The sequence below is a fragment of the Lethenteron reissneri genome, chromosome 33 (genome assembly GCF_015708825.2).
Source record: "Lethenteron reissneri isolate LAM-NWPU_2019-01 chromosome 33, ASM1570882v1, whole genome shotgun sequence".
NCBI lineage: Eukaryota > Metazoa > Chordata > Hyperoartia > Petromyzontiformes > Petromyzontidae > Lethenteron > Lethenteron reissneri.
Window position 1 is genome coordinate 7,702,533 of NC_083811.1, and position 20,569 is coordinate 7,723,101.

Genomic DNA, 20,569 nt, shown 5'->3' on the forward strand with positions numbered 1-20,569 from the left:
CTTGCTATTATTACCACAGCAACATGACGCATCAAGATTGTGTAAACGCAATGATGTTACGACGACGTCAACTATCGTAAAAGTCGACACGCCATGCGCATCAGTCAACACAGGCGACGACTCGTAAACAGAAAAGTCGCCTTATAACGACACATCGATGTCCAGATTCCTAAGATAGGCTCGCGACAAACACAAAGAAGCGTGCGGCTCGTCGTAGGCGATACGAGACGTCGCCACACGCGTACACAACGCAAAGGCTACAAAAACAACGCAACACACACGCACACAATCGATTCCCCGAATCGATTCCAAAGGACAACTCTATAACGAATCGTGGGAATCGAAAGCAACGCTGCCCCGAGAGTGGGCGGGGCCGTTTGTGGAGGAAATAAATAAATAAAGGTGCCGTCCAATCGCCTGCGAGTTCGTCTGGGTCACGCGATGACTGAGGGGCGGAGGAAGCTGCGGCGGGGGGAAGACGGGGGGAGGGGGAGGGGCCCGGGTGAGGGAGGAGGGGTCGGGTGGGGGGTTGAAGGGAGGGCGGGGAGGGGGCATAGTGGAGAAGGGGAGGGGTTGGGGGATGCCGCGTCACGTGACGGAACGCGCACTCGCTCGCGTGGAGGAGCAAGCCGGGCGTAGCCTGAGGGGCGGGGTTGGGGTGGTGTCATGGCGGGGGGTGGGGCAGTGCGGGGGGGTGGGCAGTGCGAGGGGGGGTGGGGCGGTGCGGGGGGGGGGGCAGCGCGGGGGGGGGGGGCAGCGCGGGGGGGTGGGGCAGCACGGGGGGGGGGGTGTCACGTGACGGGGGCCGGCCCCCACCCGCGCAGTGCGGGGCGCGTGCAGGGTCTGGGACTCTGGGTGCTCGTGTGGGTCTCCGCGTTCGTAACACAACAACAACAACACAAACATCATTCATAGCAACATTCAACATTTTTATTTCACATTTTTTTGTAGGGGGGGGGGGATGGGTGGCTTACACGATTTAGCCAGTTTGCTTTAATGAGGTGGGGGGGGAGGACACACACACCGTGTACAGTTTATTTTTTAATTGTGTCAAGCCATAACAACAACAACAACTGAAACAAGGTGGACTCACAATTAACTTTCTCGGTAGATGACTGCTACCGCCAGGGAGAGAGCGAGAGAGACGGGTTCTCTCCCAGCATTGCCGAGGGGGAGGGAGGGAGGAGGTGGTGGTGGAGGAGGAGGAGGAGGTGGTAGAGGGAGGAGGTAGTGGTGGTGGTGGTGGGGGGTGGGAAGAAGAAGAAGAAAGGGAGGCAGTGCATTGGCACTTTCATTTGTAACAACAGAGGCGGGGAGACGGCGGTGTTGCTGAACGTGGTGCACAGGATCAAGTTTCGCTTTCGCAGGGAAGATCATTCACGCACGGGTTGTGTTTGGAACAACTAAAAGACGTTCAAATGGCAGCGATTACAACCAACACCTCCGACGCCGCTGATATACGTGCAGCAGCAGCAATCCTTATATTTTAATTGTCTTGGGTTGTTATTTTTAAACAAGAGCAAGGTTAGAGGAAGGACTCTGTCTGTAGCAGAGTTCTATCTTTTTTAGCAACGTTGATTACCGGTGGAAGTGCTCGTGTAGTCGTGTACGCATTACACGTTCGTTCAGCAATTGCAACGCCAATAAGGGCACGAGATAGTAGCCGTACACAGTGGACTCGTACATTAGGCACCAACACAATATACTAACATTCAGTAAGGGCTAAGAAGAATAGGGTACAAACACTAGGCACACACACGCAGTACGTACCTACTGTAACATACTGCAACAGGCACACACAAACACACATCAACATACACATCTACCCGGCACAAATATACATTACACACACACAGTAAGCACATTACACACACAGCACAGATATACATTACACACAGTAAGCACAGATACACATTACACACACAGTAATCACAGATATACATCACACACACAGTAAGTACAGATATACATTACACACACACAGTAATATACATTACACATCACACACACAGCACTGATATACATTATACACACACAGTAATATACATTATACACACACAGTAATATACATTATACACACACAGTAAGCACATTACACACACACACTAAGCAAGCAGGCAACAACATAGACATCTCGCCAAGACAACACACACAGTGTGCAGCAGGAATGATGTCCGGGGTGCGGGTCTCCCCCAGCAGCAGCAGCAGTGGGGGCAGCAGCAGCAGTAGTGTGGGGGGCAGCAGCAGCAGTATGGGGGGCAGCAGCAGCAGTATGGGGGGCAGCCCTGGCGAGGAGGCAGAGGCGGCAGCAGCAGGGGCAGCAGTGCGGGGTCCCTCTCGCCGGCCGCCCGAGCTGCTGCTGCTGCCCCCTCCCCGTGCCGCCGCGTGCCGCAGCCTGTTCGGCTCCCCCGAGCGCGGCGAGGTGGAGAAGGAGCTCAAGGAGACCCTCGCCGCCCTGGCAGAGGACCACAGGCGCCGATGGAACTTCGACTTCGAGGCCGAGAGGCCGCTGCGAGGACGATTCGAATGGGAGGCGATGGACGGGGCGAACGTGCCCGGGTGTTACCGGACGAGACCGCTGTCCAACAACAATAACAACAGTAGTAACAACAACAACAGCAACAACAACAACAGCAGCAGCAGCAGAAATCATGGACTGGTTTCGAGCGTCATCCCTGGCCTCCTGACACCGGCATTGGCTGCATCATCTCCACCACGTGGCCGTCCGCAATCACGCGGTGATGATGATGACAGCCAGAGGATCACCGCCACAGCTACTACGACCACCACCATCACTGCCAACAACAGCACTAACAACAACAACAGCAGTAAGAACACTGACAGCAGCAGCAGCAACAGCGATAGAGGAGATGCATTTGGCACGACGAGCGTCCTCCGAGATGAAGACGAACACGGACAACCTGGGCGAGGGGGACCATCATCGGCCGGAGGAGATGGAGCATCACGAGCTGGTGGAGCATCTTCTGGAGAAGATGGAGCATCAGGACCTGGTGGAGCATCTTCTGGAGGTGATGGAGCATCAGGAGCTGGTGGAGGATCTTCTGGAGGTGATGGAGCATCAGGACCTGGTGGAGCATCTTCTGGAGGTGATGGAGCATCAGGAGCTGGTGGAGCATCTTCTGGAGGAGATGGAGCATCAGGAGCTGGTGGAGCATCTTCTGGAGGTGATGGCAATGCCGAGGCTTCGCCCGGAGGAGGTGAAGCTTCGTCGTCGTCGTCATCTGCAGACGTCGAGATGACTCCCCGGGACCGTTCAGCCTCCGCGTGCCACGACCGGACGAGGCAGTCGCCCGAGGCGTGCAGCCTTCACAAGCGGGGCTCGGCCCTCATGGGTAACAACAACAACAATAACAACAACAGCAATAACAACAACATGTGCAGCACACACTATACCGTACCACATGAGACACACAACGTCTTGATTGGGGGTTCACTTGTTTGTGGTACAGAAGTTAGTTGCTTTGCACCACGCAGTACACACACACAATTGCAACGCAGAAGTTCGTATTTGTTTTAAAAGTATAACATGCAATTTGGAGCGTCCAAAGTGTGACCGGCATCTTAAAGATTCAGTGCAGAACGAGTGGGCGAGCACGTTGATTCTGCAGAGAGAGAGATGTAACGTGGTGGAGAGTGGTGTAGAGTGGTAACCTGCCTGGTGAACACAGACACAGGGATTCTGTAGCTCTCTGGGAGAGTTTGGTTTCGTTTGAGAAAATGTGGTACTATTAAAAATGTATCCCTAAGGGGCTAGCTTATAATGTTAAAACACTGGCCCTTTGCGTAACTGCAAACGCTAGCCATAACTGTATAGTGTACCTTAATCTTATCTTGGTTAGTAAATATCACCCCCGGTAATTCTCACCCTACCCTCTAAAATGTAATATTGTATAACCCAATAAACTAGCCCATAGCACTCACTCGCTGTACAGTCTACGACTAAACAGACTTTAACTCGAATCCAAACCTTCAAACTAGCCCTGAGCATATTGACACGAGACCCTAACACTAACAACTATACCTCGTCATATACAGACTATCATTCCTAACTTTAAATTACGAACACTATCCCGAAGGATAGCCTTGAACATTAGCTATACTGTACCTAACAACACTAAGCAGTAGTTGTATAATCATAACCACTATCCAAAGTACGGGTTAGCAATAAACGCTTATTTCACTTTGGTCACCATCTCTGTCTACAATAAAACTATAATTGAATTATAAACAAAAAAGGCTAGCCATAAACCGAACACTTCATTGCCATAATCGTGAATACTGGAAGAGCCAATGACGCTAACTGCATTATAACTGCAATCACTATCTAATCTTCACTGAAATGTGTTCAAATACGATCCCAAACACTAAACACGAACCCTACTTATAACCCAAAACACGATCCATCCCCAACAATAATCCCAAAACCTATCCCTTACCGTAAACAACAGCCCCTTTATTCTCAAGTGTAACCCAAAACACGAGCCCTAACTTATCCCCAAACACAAACCCGTATTTCCATCTCAACATAATCCTGGACGTGAACCCTTTTCTACTGTCTCTCAACAAGCCTATCCCATAGTCCGAACTATAAACATAAACACGAGCCGCCTTGCACCTATTCACAAACAGCCCCAAGTCATCTTTGCTTCCAAATCTTAAGCGGCGCGTGTTGGGTTTTTGTATTCGGAACAACAACAACAACAAAAGTTGTTAAATTATAGTTTAACACGGTAGGCTTTCGCGACCAATATTATTCCTAATCAACGTTTTTGGGTTTAGATCGCGTTATTTATAAATGTGTCGTAACCCTCCACCACCCGACACGGCCAATCAGCAAAAAAGTGTCACGTTGACAAAAGACAAAATAGTTCACTGCTATACCCCACCGGTGTGTTGAAGCGTGAAACCACAACATTTACAATTTTTGAGTAGTACGACGTTTCGCTGGTAATTGCATCCGGCATCACCGGGCAATAATTATGAATAAATCATAGTTGTTAACGTGACCTTCCCGGGTTATGTTTGATAACTGTGCAGTACATCTTGGTGTATACACGCACGGTCGTTTCTGTGTTTGGCAAGCGGCTCCGCAATGTCGTGCTTGTGTGTGTGTAATATTGTGTAGGGGGGGGGGACACACTCAACGCGTGCATTAGTGGCAGATGTGCTGCCATAAAAAAAGGCGGAGGTCAACAAATAAATGTGCACGCAAGTTCAAAGGGGCAGACGGCATGTGTGATGCCGTCTGGATGGCATCGTCTGCGCACACCGGCCCGTGTTTAAATACCTCTGCCAGTCTGCCACGTAGTACGGAAGTTACCCAGTAGCAACCAGCATCAGCACACGTGTGCGCTTGCTTTCGCGTGATGTTGAGCTGTAGGCTCCCTTTTTTTTTCGTTGTAGATCACACGTTCATGCTTCGCTTCATTCATTTGATTTACCCCCCCTCCTCCTCCTACCTACCCGTTGCTCTTTACAGAATACTTTCCCAAGAGGAATAAGTCGGATGGGAGCCCACCTCATCCCCCTGGGTTGGAGAGTGGTGACCAGTGAGGAGTGGACTCCAGAGTGAGATGTCCCAACTTTCACGGTAACTGCACGTGTGAATGAGGTGTTATCACCTTTCGAAGCTCGCCAAACTTAAATTTCGATTTAAAGCTTTCGTGACTGCAGGGATTCATCTTCTTGGTTCTTTCGGTAAAGTCACGTAGAATGGAAATAATAGAATAATAAAAATAAAACATAATAAATAATTCTCACGACGTTTTGGCCACAATGCAAGCAGCCGTCCTCAGGTGGAGAGCAGGTCTGTCGAGTAGACAGTCTGTCTACGTCGTGAGAATTATTTTATTATTTTATTATTTACATTCTACGTGACTTTACCGAAAGAACCAAGAAGACTCGCCAAACTTGTGACGATTTGTACTTGCACATCAGTGAACCTTTATCATCAGCAGTGTCCATGATCAAGCAGCTGCTGGATGAAGGCCACCACCCCCTAGCCATCAACTCGGTTAAGCCACACGACAATGTAGCATCTGCACATGAGCTCATTTAGTTGATTCGTGTCCGCGAGGGACGTCCATTTCAAGCGTGTTCCCTCCTTTGGCTGCCACTTCGTTGTCACTTGTCAATCCACCAGCCATCAAAAGCCTTCTTGCGACGTGGCCTGTCCCATCTCACTTCTCTTAACTGTAAATAGTGTTTCAAACAATTCTTACGTGAGCTAACGTAAAATTGGTTTCGTCCAAACGAAAACAGAAGAATGATCACTTAGAAGCAGTTTTGTAAAATGGCCTTGTCCTAATTTTACATGCAGAGTTTGATCAAATTGCACTTTAATTCGTATATTTCACATCATAATTTAAAAGGATTTATAGAGTGGCAATTGAGATTTAAATGCTTTCACACGATTATTGTATGCTCTTGCCATGGCAGTTTTTACATGTTTCATTGCTTATGGTACAGGACTTGCCAATGTCCAACTTTTTCGGTCCCGCAATTGGCAGATGCACATATTCCACATTGTTTAGGTCACATCTGTATGAGTGAGTGGGGTAGACTTGGAAAGCAGGACTTTTTGGCAGCATACGAGAACTGCGTGTTTTGAAAAGTTTATTAAACATCCGCCTTGCGTGTACTTGATAGATGTTCATGACACATACAATGATGCAGTTTTGGTATTGCAGTAATCATTTCTGAGTTTTGTTGGGTGCTGATGTAAGGGCATCTATGGGAGAGTAAAGTGAGCTCAGAAAGGTCTGGGAGTTTTTGTATCTGTAGAGGAGTGAGACCAATGGTTTTTAAAGTATTATGGTCTGTGTGTACCTATTATGTTTGTGATTGACTTTAGGGTGAATCCGACTGATGCTCAGGTCATTATTGGGACGTTGTCACCTTCATGTAAATGTCTCTATCAATAACCGCTCAAAGAATACGACCAATTATATTACAATATAAATATATATTGCATGTATAAAACGGCGGCACAAGTGGGGTTAATAAATACACTGCAATATGAACCTAGCGGACCCGATTTTGATTTCTGGCGATAGCTGACATTAATGGCGAGCGATATTTGAACTGGAATGGGCATCCCAGATTTATCACCCCAAACTGACCATTATTGTGAAGTATATCGTCAAACAACTCCCATTGACCAACGTGGTGTATGTAGGGAGACCTTCATGCAGCATTGGATTCACAAGTGCTATCAGTTATATTTGTCTTATTCACATATTAATGTGTGCATATAAAGTCTTAATTCTAAGTTCACTTTGAAAGTATAACTCCTTGTACTATGTGCCATATTGCTCTAGATTTGAGGCTCATAGTGCTTGATTTAAACCATGTAATTTTTGTCAGATAGTTCACTTGGAAAGCTCAAGTAAATAGTGTCGTATAGTCATTTAGAGCTGTGTTTATACAGTTACGCTGTTTCGCTGCAGCTCATTGTGCCAACGCTTTTACTGAATTTGTTGTAAACGCGATGACGTAGTGTTTACCTTGACACTTTTTGGTCTATAATTGATTTTTTTTATAACAATGGCTATTGAGAGCGCATGTACATGGCAAGTGAATTATTGTTGTGTGAGAATGGTATATTATTAATTGTTTTGATTTGTAGTGCGTTACATCCACAAGATAAGCGTGTGGGTGAAAGTGAGTTTTGGGCCATTTACTTAATCAGTAATGTTGACTAATAGTGGACATAGAATTGAGTCTCTTCCGTGAAAAAAAACACTTGTACGATAAACTATTTTTTTATCACGGTTATTGAGTACAGACCCAAAACGCTAAGAAGCATCACTATTTATTGTAAGCGATCAGTGCGTGTCATCTGACGACGTCATTCTCAGCAGAAGGCACATTTTTTAACTGAACACCAGCAAGTTAATAATGTAATCAAAGTTAATAAGTAATTCACCGTATTAAAATTGGAATACCCATTTGAATGACAATAATTTGACTTCTAACCCTTGGATATTGTATGCATTTAAGTCGTGGTATACGTCAGCACTCCTCTTTGTCGTACTGCATATATCAGCTGTTTGTTTTTTGTTCGAACGGCTAAGAGAGAAAGGGCACGCGGTCATCAACTTTAAATCACAGTTTGTGCCTGCCAAGCATTTGTTGCCAGTGCACACGGTCTCGAAAGTTGTTGGTGGGGGGGTTATCTCTTAATTCACTCGGCACTGACACGTCTTGATTGACAAATGATGATGGATTAAGATGCAAAGCAGAGGGAAGTGTGTTGTGTGTTTGCTGGGAGCGGTTGAACAGGATTGAATGGGGGGGGGGGTATTGAGGAAGGGGTAAAGAGAGTAGCAGAGATGAGCGTTGTGGGTTGTGGTGTTGGAGCAAGGTGGTTGATTTACAGTTTATTGGGATGAGTATCAGTAACTTGGATTTGGCCAGAGTGTGGTATATAAAATTGGGTTTAAAAAAATAGCTTTGGGGTTTCATCACAGGCTTGCTCTGTCAAGCAGCACAAGTGATAATATGTATTTGTTTGCTTGCTTAATTCAACTTTTAAAGTGTAAATATAACCAAACGTTACCGGTGCTATTTAAACGTTTACATCTACAATTGTAAATGTACAATGTAAACGCTACAGCACATTTTATGTAATGAAATCAGTTGCAGAGCCTTCTTAATGGGGATAAAAAATATACTGTCGTGCTTAGTATGTCATGTTCTGTGGAGATAGATGATAGCCTGTGAGAAGCAAGCTTTCACACATGAGTCTTTTTTTCTTTGGGTTCATGCATTTACCAAACTCTTTTCGTCCTGAAAGATGTGGGTTTTCAGTGTCCAAGGCTTGTGTCTAGACAAGCTTTGATGATATTTAGCTTAGCCATGCACGTGGCTTTGTGTGTCCTGCACAGTAAGCAGACTCTACAAATGCCCCATCGTGGCATGCGCCAATTTATTCATAATGCAATTTAGTAATATAATGGAAACCGTCCCAATGCACATATCTACGTGATTGATAATTATATAGATGCACAAAGATGAGTTAAATTTAATGACAATGACTGTGATCATCATAAGCTCTACGTTACTGGCACAGTACTCACTACAGGAATACCATGCAACCTATATGGCCTCTTGAGCAAGTTTACATTTTATTGGCAGACTGCAGCTTAAAAGCCCATAATACACCATATCCGGCTAATAACTTAAATGGAAAGCTTATGGAATGCAGCATTGTGCTTACTAGCTGAAAAGGCAACTTTCATTTCTGCACCTGGAAAACATTTGTGTGTAAATAATGCATGTCTGTTTATATGTGGTGTTATATGTTTATGTCCACACATGGGTGTTTATTAGTTGGCCACTGTATGCCATGTGTATGTGTACTGTGTGCATTCGTGCATAAATGTCGTGCAGTGTTTTTGCCATCGAAGCGCATGCACACACATGCTTACGCATGACTAAATGATCATAGCATACGAATATAAAATCCGCAAAATCAGTTTGTATACTTTTAATGCAGAGCCAAGCATAACCATGGCTCGAGTATTGCTTTCCAATTATGTGGTGCACTCTTCCTATATATATAGTTTGATGTTTTACAGATCGTAATCTATTCCATTTAGCACCACCGCGTTGTGCCCATTGAAGTGCATCAAGTACGTTGTATAGTGGATGCCCCACCACACCTTTTGGCAACAATATGGCAATCGGACATCGATTTGGAACTTTTTATTGGCTGAAAGAATATCGGCAGTGGCTTGTAGTTATTTGAGCCGAAGCCATTGCTACAAAACTGGCACACAGCTTTCTATTGCCATAGGTTTTTAGCTTTTGTCCAATTTGTACGGGTGAGTGATGTGTATACATATTGAGTCCTTGCCCTAATTGTAAATTGTTTTCAATTTGCACACAATCACTCGAAGGTTGTCTTTGCCATTGACTTTAAGCTAATGTTTTAGTTTTGCGTAGGTTCACCTATTAAGTAAAACACTCAATAGGACTAAATAGGACTGATTACAAAAATAGGTTGTATTTGAAAGGCTTTTTATTCCATAGGCTTCCACTGGAGAAGTGTCTGTTTAATGTGCACAGCCAGTGTTATTGCTGGGGGTGTAGTCTTTTTTTTAGTGTATTACTATTTTGGGGAATCGTAGAGTGTTCATCGTTATTGCCTGATATACAAATATATTCGTCAGAGTTATTTGCCTGACGTACAGAACTTAACATGTTATGAGATAGTGACTTTAGCTGTACAAGTATTGTACTCTAAAAAATGTGATCAAACCACTTGGGAATAGAAACATTGGTGGCTCGAGATTTGAATCATTTAGATATTTTTCAAATGAATAGTTAATCGTCAAATACCATGCCCTTCTCTTGGGACATTAATGTCACATTTCAGTTAGTACTGAATATCAGTAGTTTGGTGGTGTAATGATGAGTCTTGGTGTGGTTGACTGTATTACACAAGTGGTAATCAAGTTAGAAATTTGACTCAACACTTTTGTATTGCTTACCAACAGTACGATTGCAGAGTAGTGATATGCAAAATGAGGACACACGAAAAGCTGACAAGCTAATATGATGAGCTACAAATGGCTTTTGTCATTCATGTGTGTGTGTGTGTGCATATAAAGTATAATATGTATCAAAAAGCATCTCTGAACACAGACTTCCGTCGTTGTACTTGCTGAGCTTATTTGCATAGTAGATGCAATTCCTGCATACAAAACTTTTTTTTGGTTGCACAAATCCTGCGATTTAGTGGCGATGGAGGCAATCTGAAAAGAAAACATTTGGAGTTTGTTTCCATGCAGAAGTGAGTGGCTCATTTCCTTAGTTCGACAAGTGCTTCAAGATGTATAAGTACCCTGTGCACTTGGGCTAGGCTCGGTCTTTGCAGCCTTTGAGTTTTTTAACCAAGTGGGTTACAGCGGGTCGGCTCTTAACTTAAACCCAGAAAGGTCACTGCTACAAATTGGCGTTGTGTTTGGGTATGAGCTGTGGTGCATTTGGATAGCACCACACCTCCACGTTTACTGAAGTATTTTCCTAAATTTCAAGGTGTAAAAAGTTGCAAGCAATTGGGAGAGTAATTATTCGGTAAAGAAAGCCTTCAGAAAATATTGATATTACTTATACCACGTTTCACATCTTGTCCATTGCAGTATGCAGCAATAGTTTTGTTCTTGCTAAAGCATTTTTTTTAGATATAAAGAACGCGATATGTTTTTCCCTATGGCTTTGGATGTTTTTGGGAAATTGACAATTGCCAATGAATAGTTGTGGTTTTAATGATATATGCAATAAATTGTGTATGTAAACACCTTTGCTAAAAAATATATGCCATTAATTTTTTTTACTTATCTGCACATTTTGTGATTTCAGGTCCCAGGCTTCCACTGCCGAAGAGAGGAGCGCTCAGGACTTGGATGACGATTACGAGCGCCAGCACACTCAGGGCGACAATACAAGACAAATGAAAGACAATTTTTAGCACTGGACAGATGGAAACCTTACATGGGGAAGGCACAGATATATGGGTTGCCTAGCGTCCTCGGCCAATTAAAAGGCTGGTCCATCGACTTACATTACTAATTTAAAACAAAAAACATGGCAAGACTGTGCAATTTTATTTTGGGGTATGCTTTGTGGGATTTGTTTGTGTTCTTTCGAAGTTTAGTGTCATCTTAAGATGTAGCAAAGACAGCTTGAAGACAATGCTTAAGCTATATGATGTTTATTCATTTAAAGTACAGCTCTAAGCCATGGAATAAAATAATTTAAAAGTGATTTCTTTTTTATCAATATAATTTTTTTTATTAAATATTATTTTCATGGTAACATCCAGAAGTCTAAAATAGATATATAAAATTATATAAATACAGCTGAGTTAATGCTGTAATTTGTACAGTTTCTGATGAAGGCCTGTATAATGTTTTGATCCCTTGCACACTTTCATTACTCTGTCTTCATTAAAACATTCTGGAGGATAATTTTAAATTTTCTCAAAATCCAGGTTGTTAAAATTAGCAGTAAACATTAAGGCATGTCTCCTTAAAGGTGATAACTGTAAACTAATTTTTTCACTTGCTTTTATACATTCACTTAATACTTTGTTGTAATGTTTTGGAAGAATAACCCTTTAAACCAAGGTGCACTATTTTTGTTTGTATTTTGACGGTTTATAATAGTATGAGCAGATGTTTTTTTGTTTAATGTTTTTATTTCCTTTTTATTACAAATATCGATGACAAAGATCATGCTTTATTTAAAATCTAAGCAGCTGGAATACCCTTTATCCATGTATATAAATATGTTGTTTAGAAAGTGGCTATTCATGACTAATTTATTTATAAATTATAAGGCGCTTTTTCAGCGTAGTCCTGATTTACAAAAAGGTTGTTGAAAGCCAAAGTGGCAACAAGATATTATTTCTTATTTGCCTTTCATTTTTTTTTAATCCTTTGCGTGCAGGTAGTGTTTGGTAGAGCTTTGCTTTGTTGAATGCTGAGCCAAGCTTGGGAGAATTGTTTTTTTTGTGTGTGTTTTCCTGAGTTTGAGCGAGCTCGTGTGTGTGTTTTTTGTCATTGAAGGTTTTTATTTTTGTAGTTGAAAACAAATTTCTTGTACATGACTGCTTTGGAAAAATTATTTATTTGAATAAACGGCACTGTTACGCATGTAACATATAGGGTTTCTTGTTTTTTTTCCCCCCATCGTCATAATGAGCCGATCTTTTCACCTTTCAGTTATTAGTTTGGAGTTGCACATTGCCTAAAATCAGTGTTTTGTGTGTTATTTATTGTTGGTAAAAAAGCACTAACTTTCCCCTGTATCACGAACACCATCCTACAAGAAATGTTAAAATAAATTATTTTATTATAATCCTGTACAATTTCGACTTACAAAATAATGTCCATCGGAGTACATTCATGACGGTGGCGATGCAGTGACGAGCATCCTGTGCCAAAAACCCAACAACCCGATTTTGATTCTAGGCAATTGGTCATCAGTGGTGAGATGTTTTAACAGGGACCCCCGCTCCCCCCACCGCTGCCCGCTTTTACCAACCCACATTGACCAGCATTACTGGCATAGTGTGGGAATGCTTGCATCCAGCAGTGGATTTACGAGGGCTGTTTATTATGCATAAATACATATTTTGTACAGCACCTGATTACTGCTGTACGTTTCTTCTTAGAGAAGCGTGCAACGTCGTTGTTTTACACTCGTTGCGTGGAAGTTGGCGAATCATCAAATCCTGCTGTTGCCTGTCCATGTGATCTCTACCACAGGTGTCCTGATCCTCTAATCCCATTAGAATGGACGTTAAACCTTCCTGCTGGACAGCTGTCACCATTCTTTCCACACCTACTGAAAATGCCTGGCTTCATTTTCTCAAAGAAAGGCACACACACAGTGGTAATAATTTAAATGGACTCTGCTCTTTGTCAACCCTATTTCAGAAAAGTCAATATTTTAATTCTCAATATTTTCTGGAAAATGTGATGTTCAATACAGAGAACAGCACATTTCATATGTACTATGAAATGTAGGTAAATTGCAAGGCGGACACACTATAAATACACACGAGGTTGTTTTTAACATGAATGTTTATGTCAATTAACAATCGTGGATACGGAAAAATGCAATACGTGTTATAATAAGATGGTGGTGTATTTAGATTTCAAAATGCAAATTTGTGAAAAATACACCACTTATGAAGTGTGAAACGGTACAAAGGTGAACAAATACTGTATGCAAAGATACAAAAGGCAGTGTGCATTACTCTGAATTTGTCGCATGTTGAAGCAGTGTAGTGTGACCACTGCATTAATAGTTTATGCAAACACTTGCCATGACAGTAATGACCTAAATGTGTATGTGACCAACGTATAGTAATAGGCTAGCTGAGCATATCATTTCCACAAGGCTGTTTAACATGGCTATAAAGCTTGGTTAATTTGAGCGGAAAACGTACCGTGTTATTTTTGGGGGTGAAATAGACTGCTAAGGAGAACATTGTTTTATTCATGAAATTACATTTTATGGGAGGTAATTTGAAAACAACTTTCTGGGCAAATCCTTTTTTCAATAAGTGATTCATTAAAACCTCTCCAATATTGCCCCCTTTATTTTTTTAAAATATTCTCCATAACGATGTATTAGAAAGTTTTGCATCGAACCAGGACTCACCCATGCCTGAAAGAGAGGGTCCTTGTCCATAACATCTGACAGTTCAGCATTGGTTCAAGCAAGCCTGACTGTTGATGAGACACTACAAATAAATATTACACGTAGTTAACACCTACAATTTAATAACGCTTAAAATCGCCACATCTATTTAACAGTTTAATCAGAGTTGTCATCACCATAAAGTAGAGATAGGAAGCTGAAGAGTGTTTCTCACCACCATGGAGAAATTACTTTGTTTATTTGGAAAATAAATGTAACAAGAACAGAATATGGAGCTATAACAGCGCAGCGCACATGGACGACCAATGCATCCAGGGGGGCATGGGTAACTGAATTCCATAGAAAACATAAGTATATAACTTTGGAATTACTATACTACACAAATGGGCAATTGTAAGTAGTATTATAATGGCCGGGTATGGCATATTTATCTCCTGGTGAGTACAAGCACGCTTCGCATTTCCTACACAGGATTAGCGTAAAGCTTTACCCAATATTATAATGTGCACAGATTAATTAGCACGTAAAGTGTACAGGTCGGAGTTTGGTTAATAAATGTTAATTTCGGTAGCCTTTCTGGCTTACCCTAAATTCTGGCTTACCCGAGTCTGGCTTCGAGGTGTTTTGGTGTATATTGATTACAGAGTAAAGTAACATTACTCATTCAAAATAATAATTAAGAAATAGCCAAAAAGTACATTGTGGGGGCAAACAGGTCAGAATGTAATTTTTGGGGAAAATATGACCACTTTCATCAATTATTTTTCTTAAATATATTTACATATCCTTCGATAGTACCTTTCTAACAAATGTAAAGCAAATAGGAAAAAAAAATCCTCAAAGTTAAATATATGTTTTTACAATACTGTCCTGTATTTAGTGAATACTGTTAGTATATGGATAATGTCATAATTTTGGGACATTTTCAACCAAAATACCAAAATGATCTCATGTATTTTTGCACACAAAAATAGTTACATGAAAGTCTTAACTGTTTTATGAATAGTAAAAACAGTATTGCATGCACATAGTTGTAACTTTTTGTAACAAAAATATAGTTGGAAATATGGCCATTTTGTATTTTTTTTAATCAGCTAGCATTGTCATGATGATTGCCATTTACAGAATCTGCCACAATGGAAAGAATTCTACCGATGTGCACATTCCTCCAGGTATAAAACCAACTACGGAGCACACCACGATTACAAGCCCTCAACAATAGTCTGACATTTTCATGCCGCATGCTTTAAAGGGTCATTAAAAGCCAGCAGGGATTTGTTTCATCTTGCTTTTACAGACAACAGCTGTCCGGTTATATGCGCAGCATCACGCACGATCATAGACAACTCTGTGCGTGCAGACCCTCAAATGTGAATGCGAATTGGAAGAATGGGGGAAGCTGGTGGTGATGGTGGGATGAGGGGTGCTCCGCGTGTTTGGGTTTTGAAAGCAACGACCAATTTCAGCAGCTGTGGCCTTGCCCAACATCAGCCGTCTCCCGGGCGCATGGAGCCGTTTGGGCTCCACCTGCCCGCCTCCATCAGGAACAACCCGGACGCTCCCAACTGAGACTCCAAAAGTGGCCGCAGCATCACCACCATCAGCTTCAAGCTTCACTTTCTGCTGTTGTGCTGGAATCCCTACCCCGAACTCCCCCCCAACTCCCCCCCTCCAACTCCCCCCAAGATTGTTGTTTTTGTGCGGTAAAGATATAACATTTGTTAAGCATGCCAGAATCTCAAACACACTTATATAGTCAATTATTCAAGGGTATCTAATATAATCAATCGTGTTAAAATTTACTTTGTGGCTTCTGTAACAAAAAAGTATGTATGAAGGGCAGGCTACATGCCTCTTTGGGCAAGCAATATGTAAATATGACTCAGCGATTATGCCCCTGTCTGAGATATTTAACAGGTCACACTAGTAAAGATATGGTGCTTCTAAAAGGTTAATAACACACTCGGTGTGGCGATGTTGGGGTTGAGTAAAGTTGGCAAATTCGGTGCTTTTAACATCCCATGATTTTCACCACCTCTAGAATGCGAAATCACTACTTTTTAAAAACATCTTTTAAAAAAGTTAACATTTTGCCAACGACCAAAAAAGTGATATTCCGACGTGAAGGCAACAAAATAACATTCAGCCTGTGATTAAAACCGGCTATCCTGCTCCTCCCCATTTAATTTAAACAAGCCTCAGCCGTGGTGGCGCACACCACAATGGCATTAAATGGGTTGGTTAATCGAGAGTCATCGTCAGCCCGTACGGATCGACGACGGATCGGTCATGAGGCCCCGTGCAGGCAGACAGGTGGCTGATCGAGTTACCCCCGGCCAGCACGCGTTTAAAACAACAATTACAGCTGCCGGGTAGAGACCGCAGAATGGAAGGCAAGCCCCCCCCCCTCCCCGATCACTTTGGACGTCGCATTTAGACCCAGGCTGCGCCAAAAAAACAAAGCGCGCCTCTCACACGAGGGCCGACGCGAGCAGCTGCTTGACCGAGAATCAGGTGCGACAACAGGAAGAATCGTTCACAGCGCAGGGGCAGAGAGAGAGAGAGAGGAGGAGGGGCACAGGATCGTACGCCGAGAAGTTAGCACGCGCCACCCCACACAAACACCCCCAAGCTTTTTGACTTAAAACTTTCGTGACTGCAGGAATTCATATGCTATGGTTCTTTCGGTAAAGTCACGTAGATAGAAAATGTAATAAAATATCAGGTGATGACGCCCGCTTGTGTTGCGATCGAAACGTCGTGAGTTTTTTGTTTTTAAAAATATTTTTTTTGTATTACTAGCGGTAAGTACCCGGCGTTGCTCGGGCGAAAAAGACAGACACACACATGGACTTACACACAGACATTGACCCACACGTAGAAACAAAACGACTTAGACACACACACATATGGTGAAACCCAGGATGGATCGTTAGCAGGCCAGCCTAAATGTTTCTAACCGATGAAGATGTTCCATTAGGGGGGTGCATGTTTTGCAAGCGTAGAGAAAGGAGGGAATGACCGTGGCCGAGAAGACCTGAAGCTTCGTGCGGAGCGACAGACCAGGTAGCTTCCACACAGCGTAACGCAGTCGATGAAAAGATATGGCGCTCGACTGATTTGGAGTGAAACCTCTGCTGTTAAACCGGAGCCGGTTATGAGCACACTGGTCAGGTATGGGAATCTCTCCAATCTCTCCACAACTACCGCATCAGCAATTGTGAGTTGTGGGGGTGAATTGTCCGATGGTACAAAATACCCAGGCAGGTGCTTAGTTTTGGTGGGGCTGATGGTAAGGTCCCACCTCTTAGTGGCAAGCTCCAAGTTCAGCAGCAGTACCTCCAACTCCTCTTCTGAGTGAGCAGCAATGAGCAGAGAATCGGCATAGCTAACATGGTTGAGCATTAGGTAGCCATCCCTTGACCGCACCCGGGCATCGATCAGCCTCCCATTGTTTCTGTACCAAATGGTAATTTCTCAGGTACAGCCATTGAAGGCTTCACGAACTACGTGGTCAAAATAGATGTTAAATAATGAGGGAGCCAGAGGACATCCCTGTCACACCCCAAGGTGTACAGGGAATGGCTCTGACTCCTGGGCAGGTAGTTTTACCCGGGTCCGTTCACCATCATGAATATTTTTGATGATCATGAGCAGCTGGTCAGGGACTGGGAAAGCACGAAGAACAACCCAGAGGCCACGCCTACTGATGGTATCATAGGCCTTGAGCAGGTCAATAAAGCACATTCACTCACATGCACACATGGACCTACAGACACGCAAACAAATGGACTTACACTGACTGACATGGAGCCATGCACACAAAGCGACTAACACAGACGCCCATGGACTGACACACACAAACACATGGACTTACACACACACACACATATGGACTAACACACGCATAGACATACACTTTAGATACACACACATGTAGTTGGAGTTACACACACATATATCGACGTACACACATACATCGACTAACACACAGACATACGTGGACTGACACACACATTGACGTAAACACACATGTACTTACACACACACATATGGACTAAGACACATACACATGGACTTACACACACATACATAGACTGACACACACATTGCCCTACACACACATTAACATATGGACTGTGACACACAGGCATCTACTTTAGATACACACACATGGATTAACACACACAAATCGACTGACACATGTAGACACACAAACGCACATTGACTTACACACTCAGATGGAGCCATGTACGGCACATCGACTCATACACACGCATTCACTTAGACACACACATCGAGTGAAAAACACAGGTATGGACTTACACACACATGTGGACTAACACACACAGCGACTGATACGCGCACAAATGGACTGACACACACACACAAACACTTGTACGTACGCACACATGGGGCATTGTCCGTTTGAAAAAGACAGACACACACATAGAAACCCATCGACTCACATGCACACAAACATTATCATTGTAATATTTGTAAACTTATTTGTTTAATAATAGTAAACAATACACCTTCAATTCTTAGCGAAATATGCAATAAAATTGTACTTTACATTGGCGTGCTGTATATATTATACAGAATCGTACACAACGAATTCAACAACAAATTTTGCAGGGAAAGTGATGCAACAATTGCGTTTCGTCGTGTGCTCTGTGCATAAAGGAAAGCACACTACCAGCCGGCAATCACGACCCACACACTCGGCTTTTAAGGGACACGCGTGTGTAATGGTGGCCGTCCGTCACCAGCAGTAGCAACAGGGCGATAGCACGCAGGCGAGCGTTTAACCACAACCCCCGGCCAAATGCTACGGTTGTTCCTTACCCCCACGTTTCCCCGGGGCCAGGTGCTGGGCCCTTCTCCCCCCCCAACCCCAGTTCCATGGGATCAAGTTTCACGACCGAGGGTCATATGGTTTTAAAAAAAAAAATAACCCGGCCACGAGAGGCCTGGAACCTGCACACATGTTATGGGGCTCTCTCCCCCCGTGGGACTACCCAGCTGCCAAACACTTGCAGAGTTGGCATTGTGACCCACGAGCACAAATGTTGGAAGAACAAGAAAAGACCCGGCACGAGCACCAGTGGCTCTCAACTTCCGTGCTTGTTTGAAAACAAACTTAAATCAAGGAACGCTCAAGGCGAGATTCCCTACGTTTATCACCGGTGATGCATTTCCACCAAGCTCGGAGTCGTCGCAGGGTGAGATACTACCTCGTATATTAGGGAAGGATGGAGTTGGTGGTGGTGGTGGTGGTGAAGGAGGGGGCATTGTGAGTTGTTTTTATAGCATGAGTCATGTCGTCCAGAGACAGGTGTAGTCGGCATGCCGTGCTGTGCCTGAGTGACAGGCAATGCTGAGGGCTTTATCAGGTTTCCAGCAGCGTTCAGCAGAATGAAATGCCTCGGAAGTGCTCACGTCACGTGCACCGCGTGCACCTGCGGAGCTGGAGTAAAACTTTTTTTTTAAAGCTTTGATTAAATCTGTCTGCATTTTTTTTCGTGCAAGTTTTTTTTCTTTCAGAATAACTTACCAAGTCGTGTGTGAGGACAAGCTTTAATCATGAGCCGTCCATGCCTTGAAAAACAAACCACTGATCTCGCATGCAGTGGCGGTGCAGCATACTCTTGAGCCCAGGCAGGTGTCCCCTCCTAAGTATTACCAGGCAGGACATTCCCTACCCCACCACCACCACCACTGCTACTGCAACTGCGTAAAGGCTTGACCTCCTTTGAAAAACGCGTTCCCAATGTGCCCTTCGTTTACACAATTAAAAATGTCGAGATATGTAAGTAAACACACATTATTACCTCATTGTAATAAGGTCTCATAGCAACATCGCCCCCCTACTGGAGACTTTACCAGTCTGCGAAACATAATCTTGCGCTGTAAGAATGGTGCAAACACCAAATGTACAAATTATTATATCAATACTTAGCTTGGCTGAGCATATGGCTAAACATGTACTTTAGCCAAGTAACCAGCCCATATAGACCGCGGAACTGTGCGGCGTGCAGAGTAATCCCAAACCCCCGGATGCACGCTGCCACAAGGCAAGCCAACGTTCGTGCTCGGATGTGGAGATGCTGTGGCAGTGACTGCTCCACCCGCCACTATCAATTCTCCTCATTCCACCACCGAGACCTACATGTATCAACCGCATACGCCACGTAACGTTCCTAGCAACACAATAGAGAACATGTAGCACGTGAACCAAAATAGAAACGAGGATCTGAACGGAGAGTAAGGGTCAAAGGTCCAAGCAGTTTGGCCTGGCTCAATGTACCGCAGTTGCATTGTTGACTCTTTCTTGGGTTTGTTGTTTAATGGCAATTGGTGTCTTTTT

At 43.6% G+C, this 20,569-nt stretch overlaps 1 protein-coding gene across 1 annotated transcript; it reads left to right on the forward strand.

Annotated features, from left to right (window-relative positions):
• The first annotated feature begins 1,242 nt into the window (after positions 1-1,242).
• LOC133350285 (uncharacterized transmembrane protein DDB_G0289901-like) lies at positions 1,243-12,688 on the forward strand. Its single transcript, XM_061564468.1, has 3 exons — positions 1,243-3,353; positions 5,501-5,611; positions 11,389-12,688. The coding sequence occupies exons 1-2, from the start codon at positions 2,168-2,170 to the stop codon at positions 5,572-5,574; spliced, it is 1,260 nt and encodes a 419-aa protein (XP_061420452.1). The 5' UTR covers positions 1,243-2,167; the 3' UTR covers positions 5,575-5,611; positions 11,389-12,688.
• Positions 12,689-20,569: the final 7,881 nt, after the last annotated feature.

Coding starts and splice junctions, on each gene's coding strand:
- LOC133350285 (XM_061564468.1), top strand. CDS start 2,168: ATGATGTCCGGGGTGCGGGTCTCCCCCAGCAGCAGCAGCAGTGGGGGC. Junction 3,354..5,500: donor GCGGGGCTCGGCCCTCATGG/GTAACAACAACA, acceptor TGCTCTTTACAG/AATACTTTCCCAAGAGGAAT.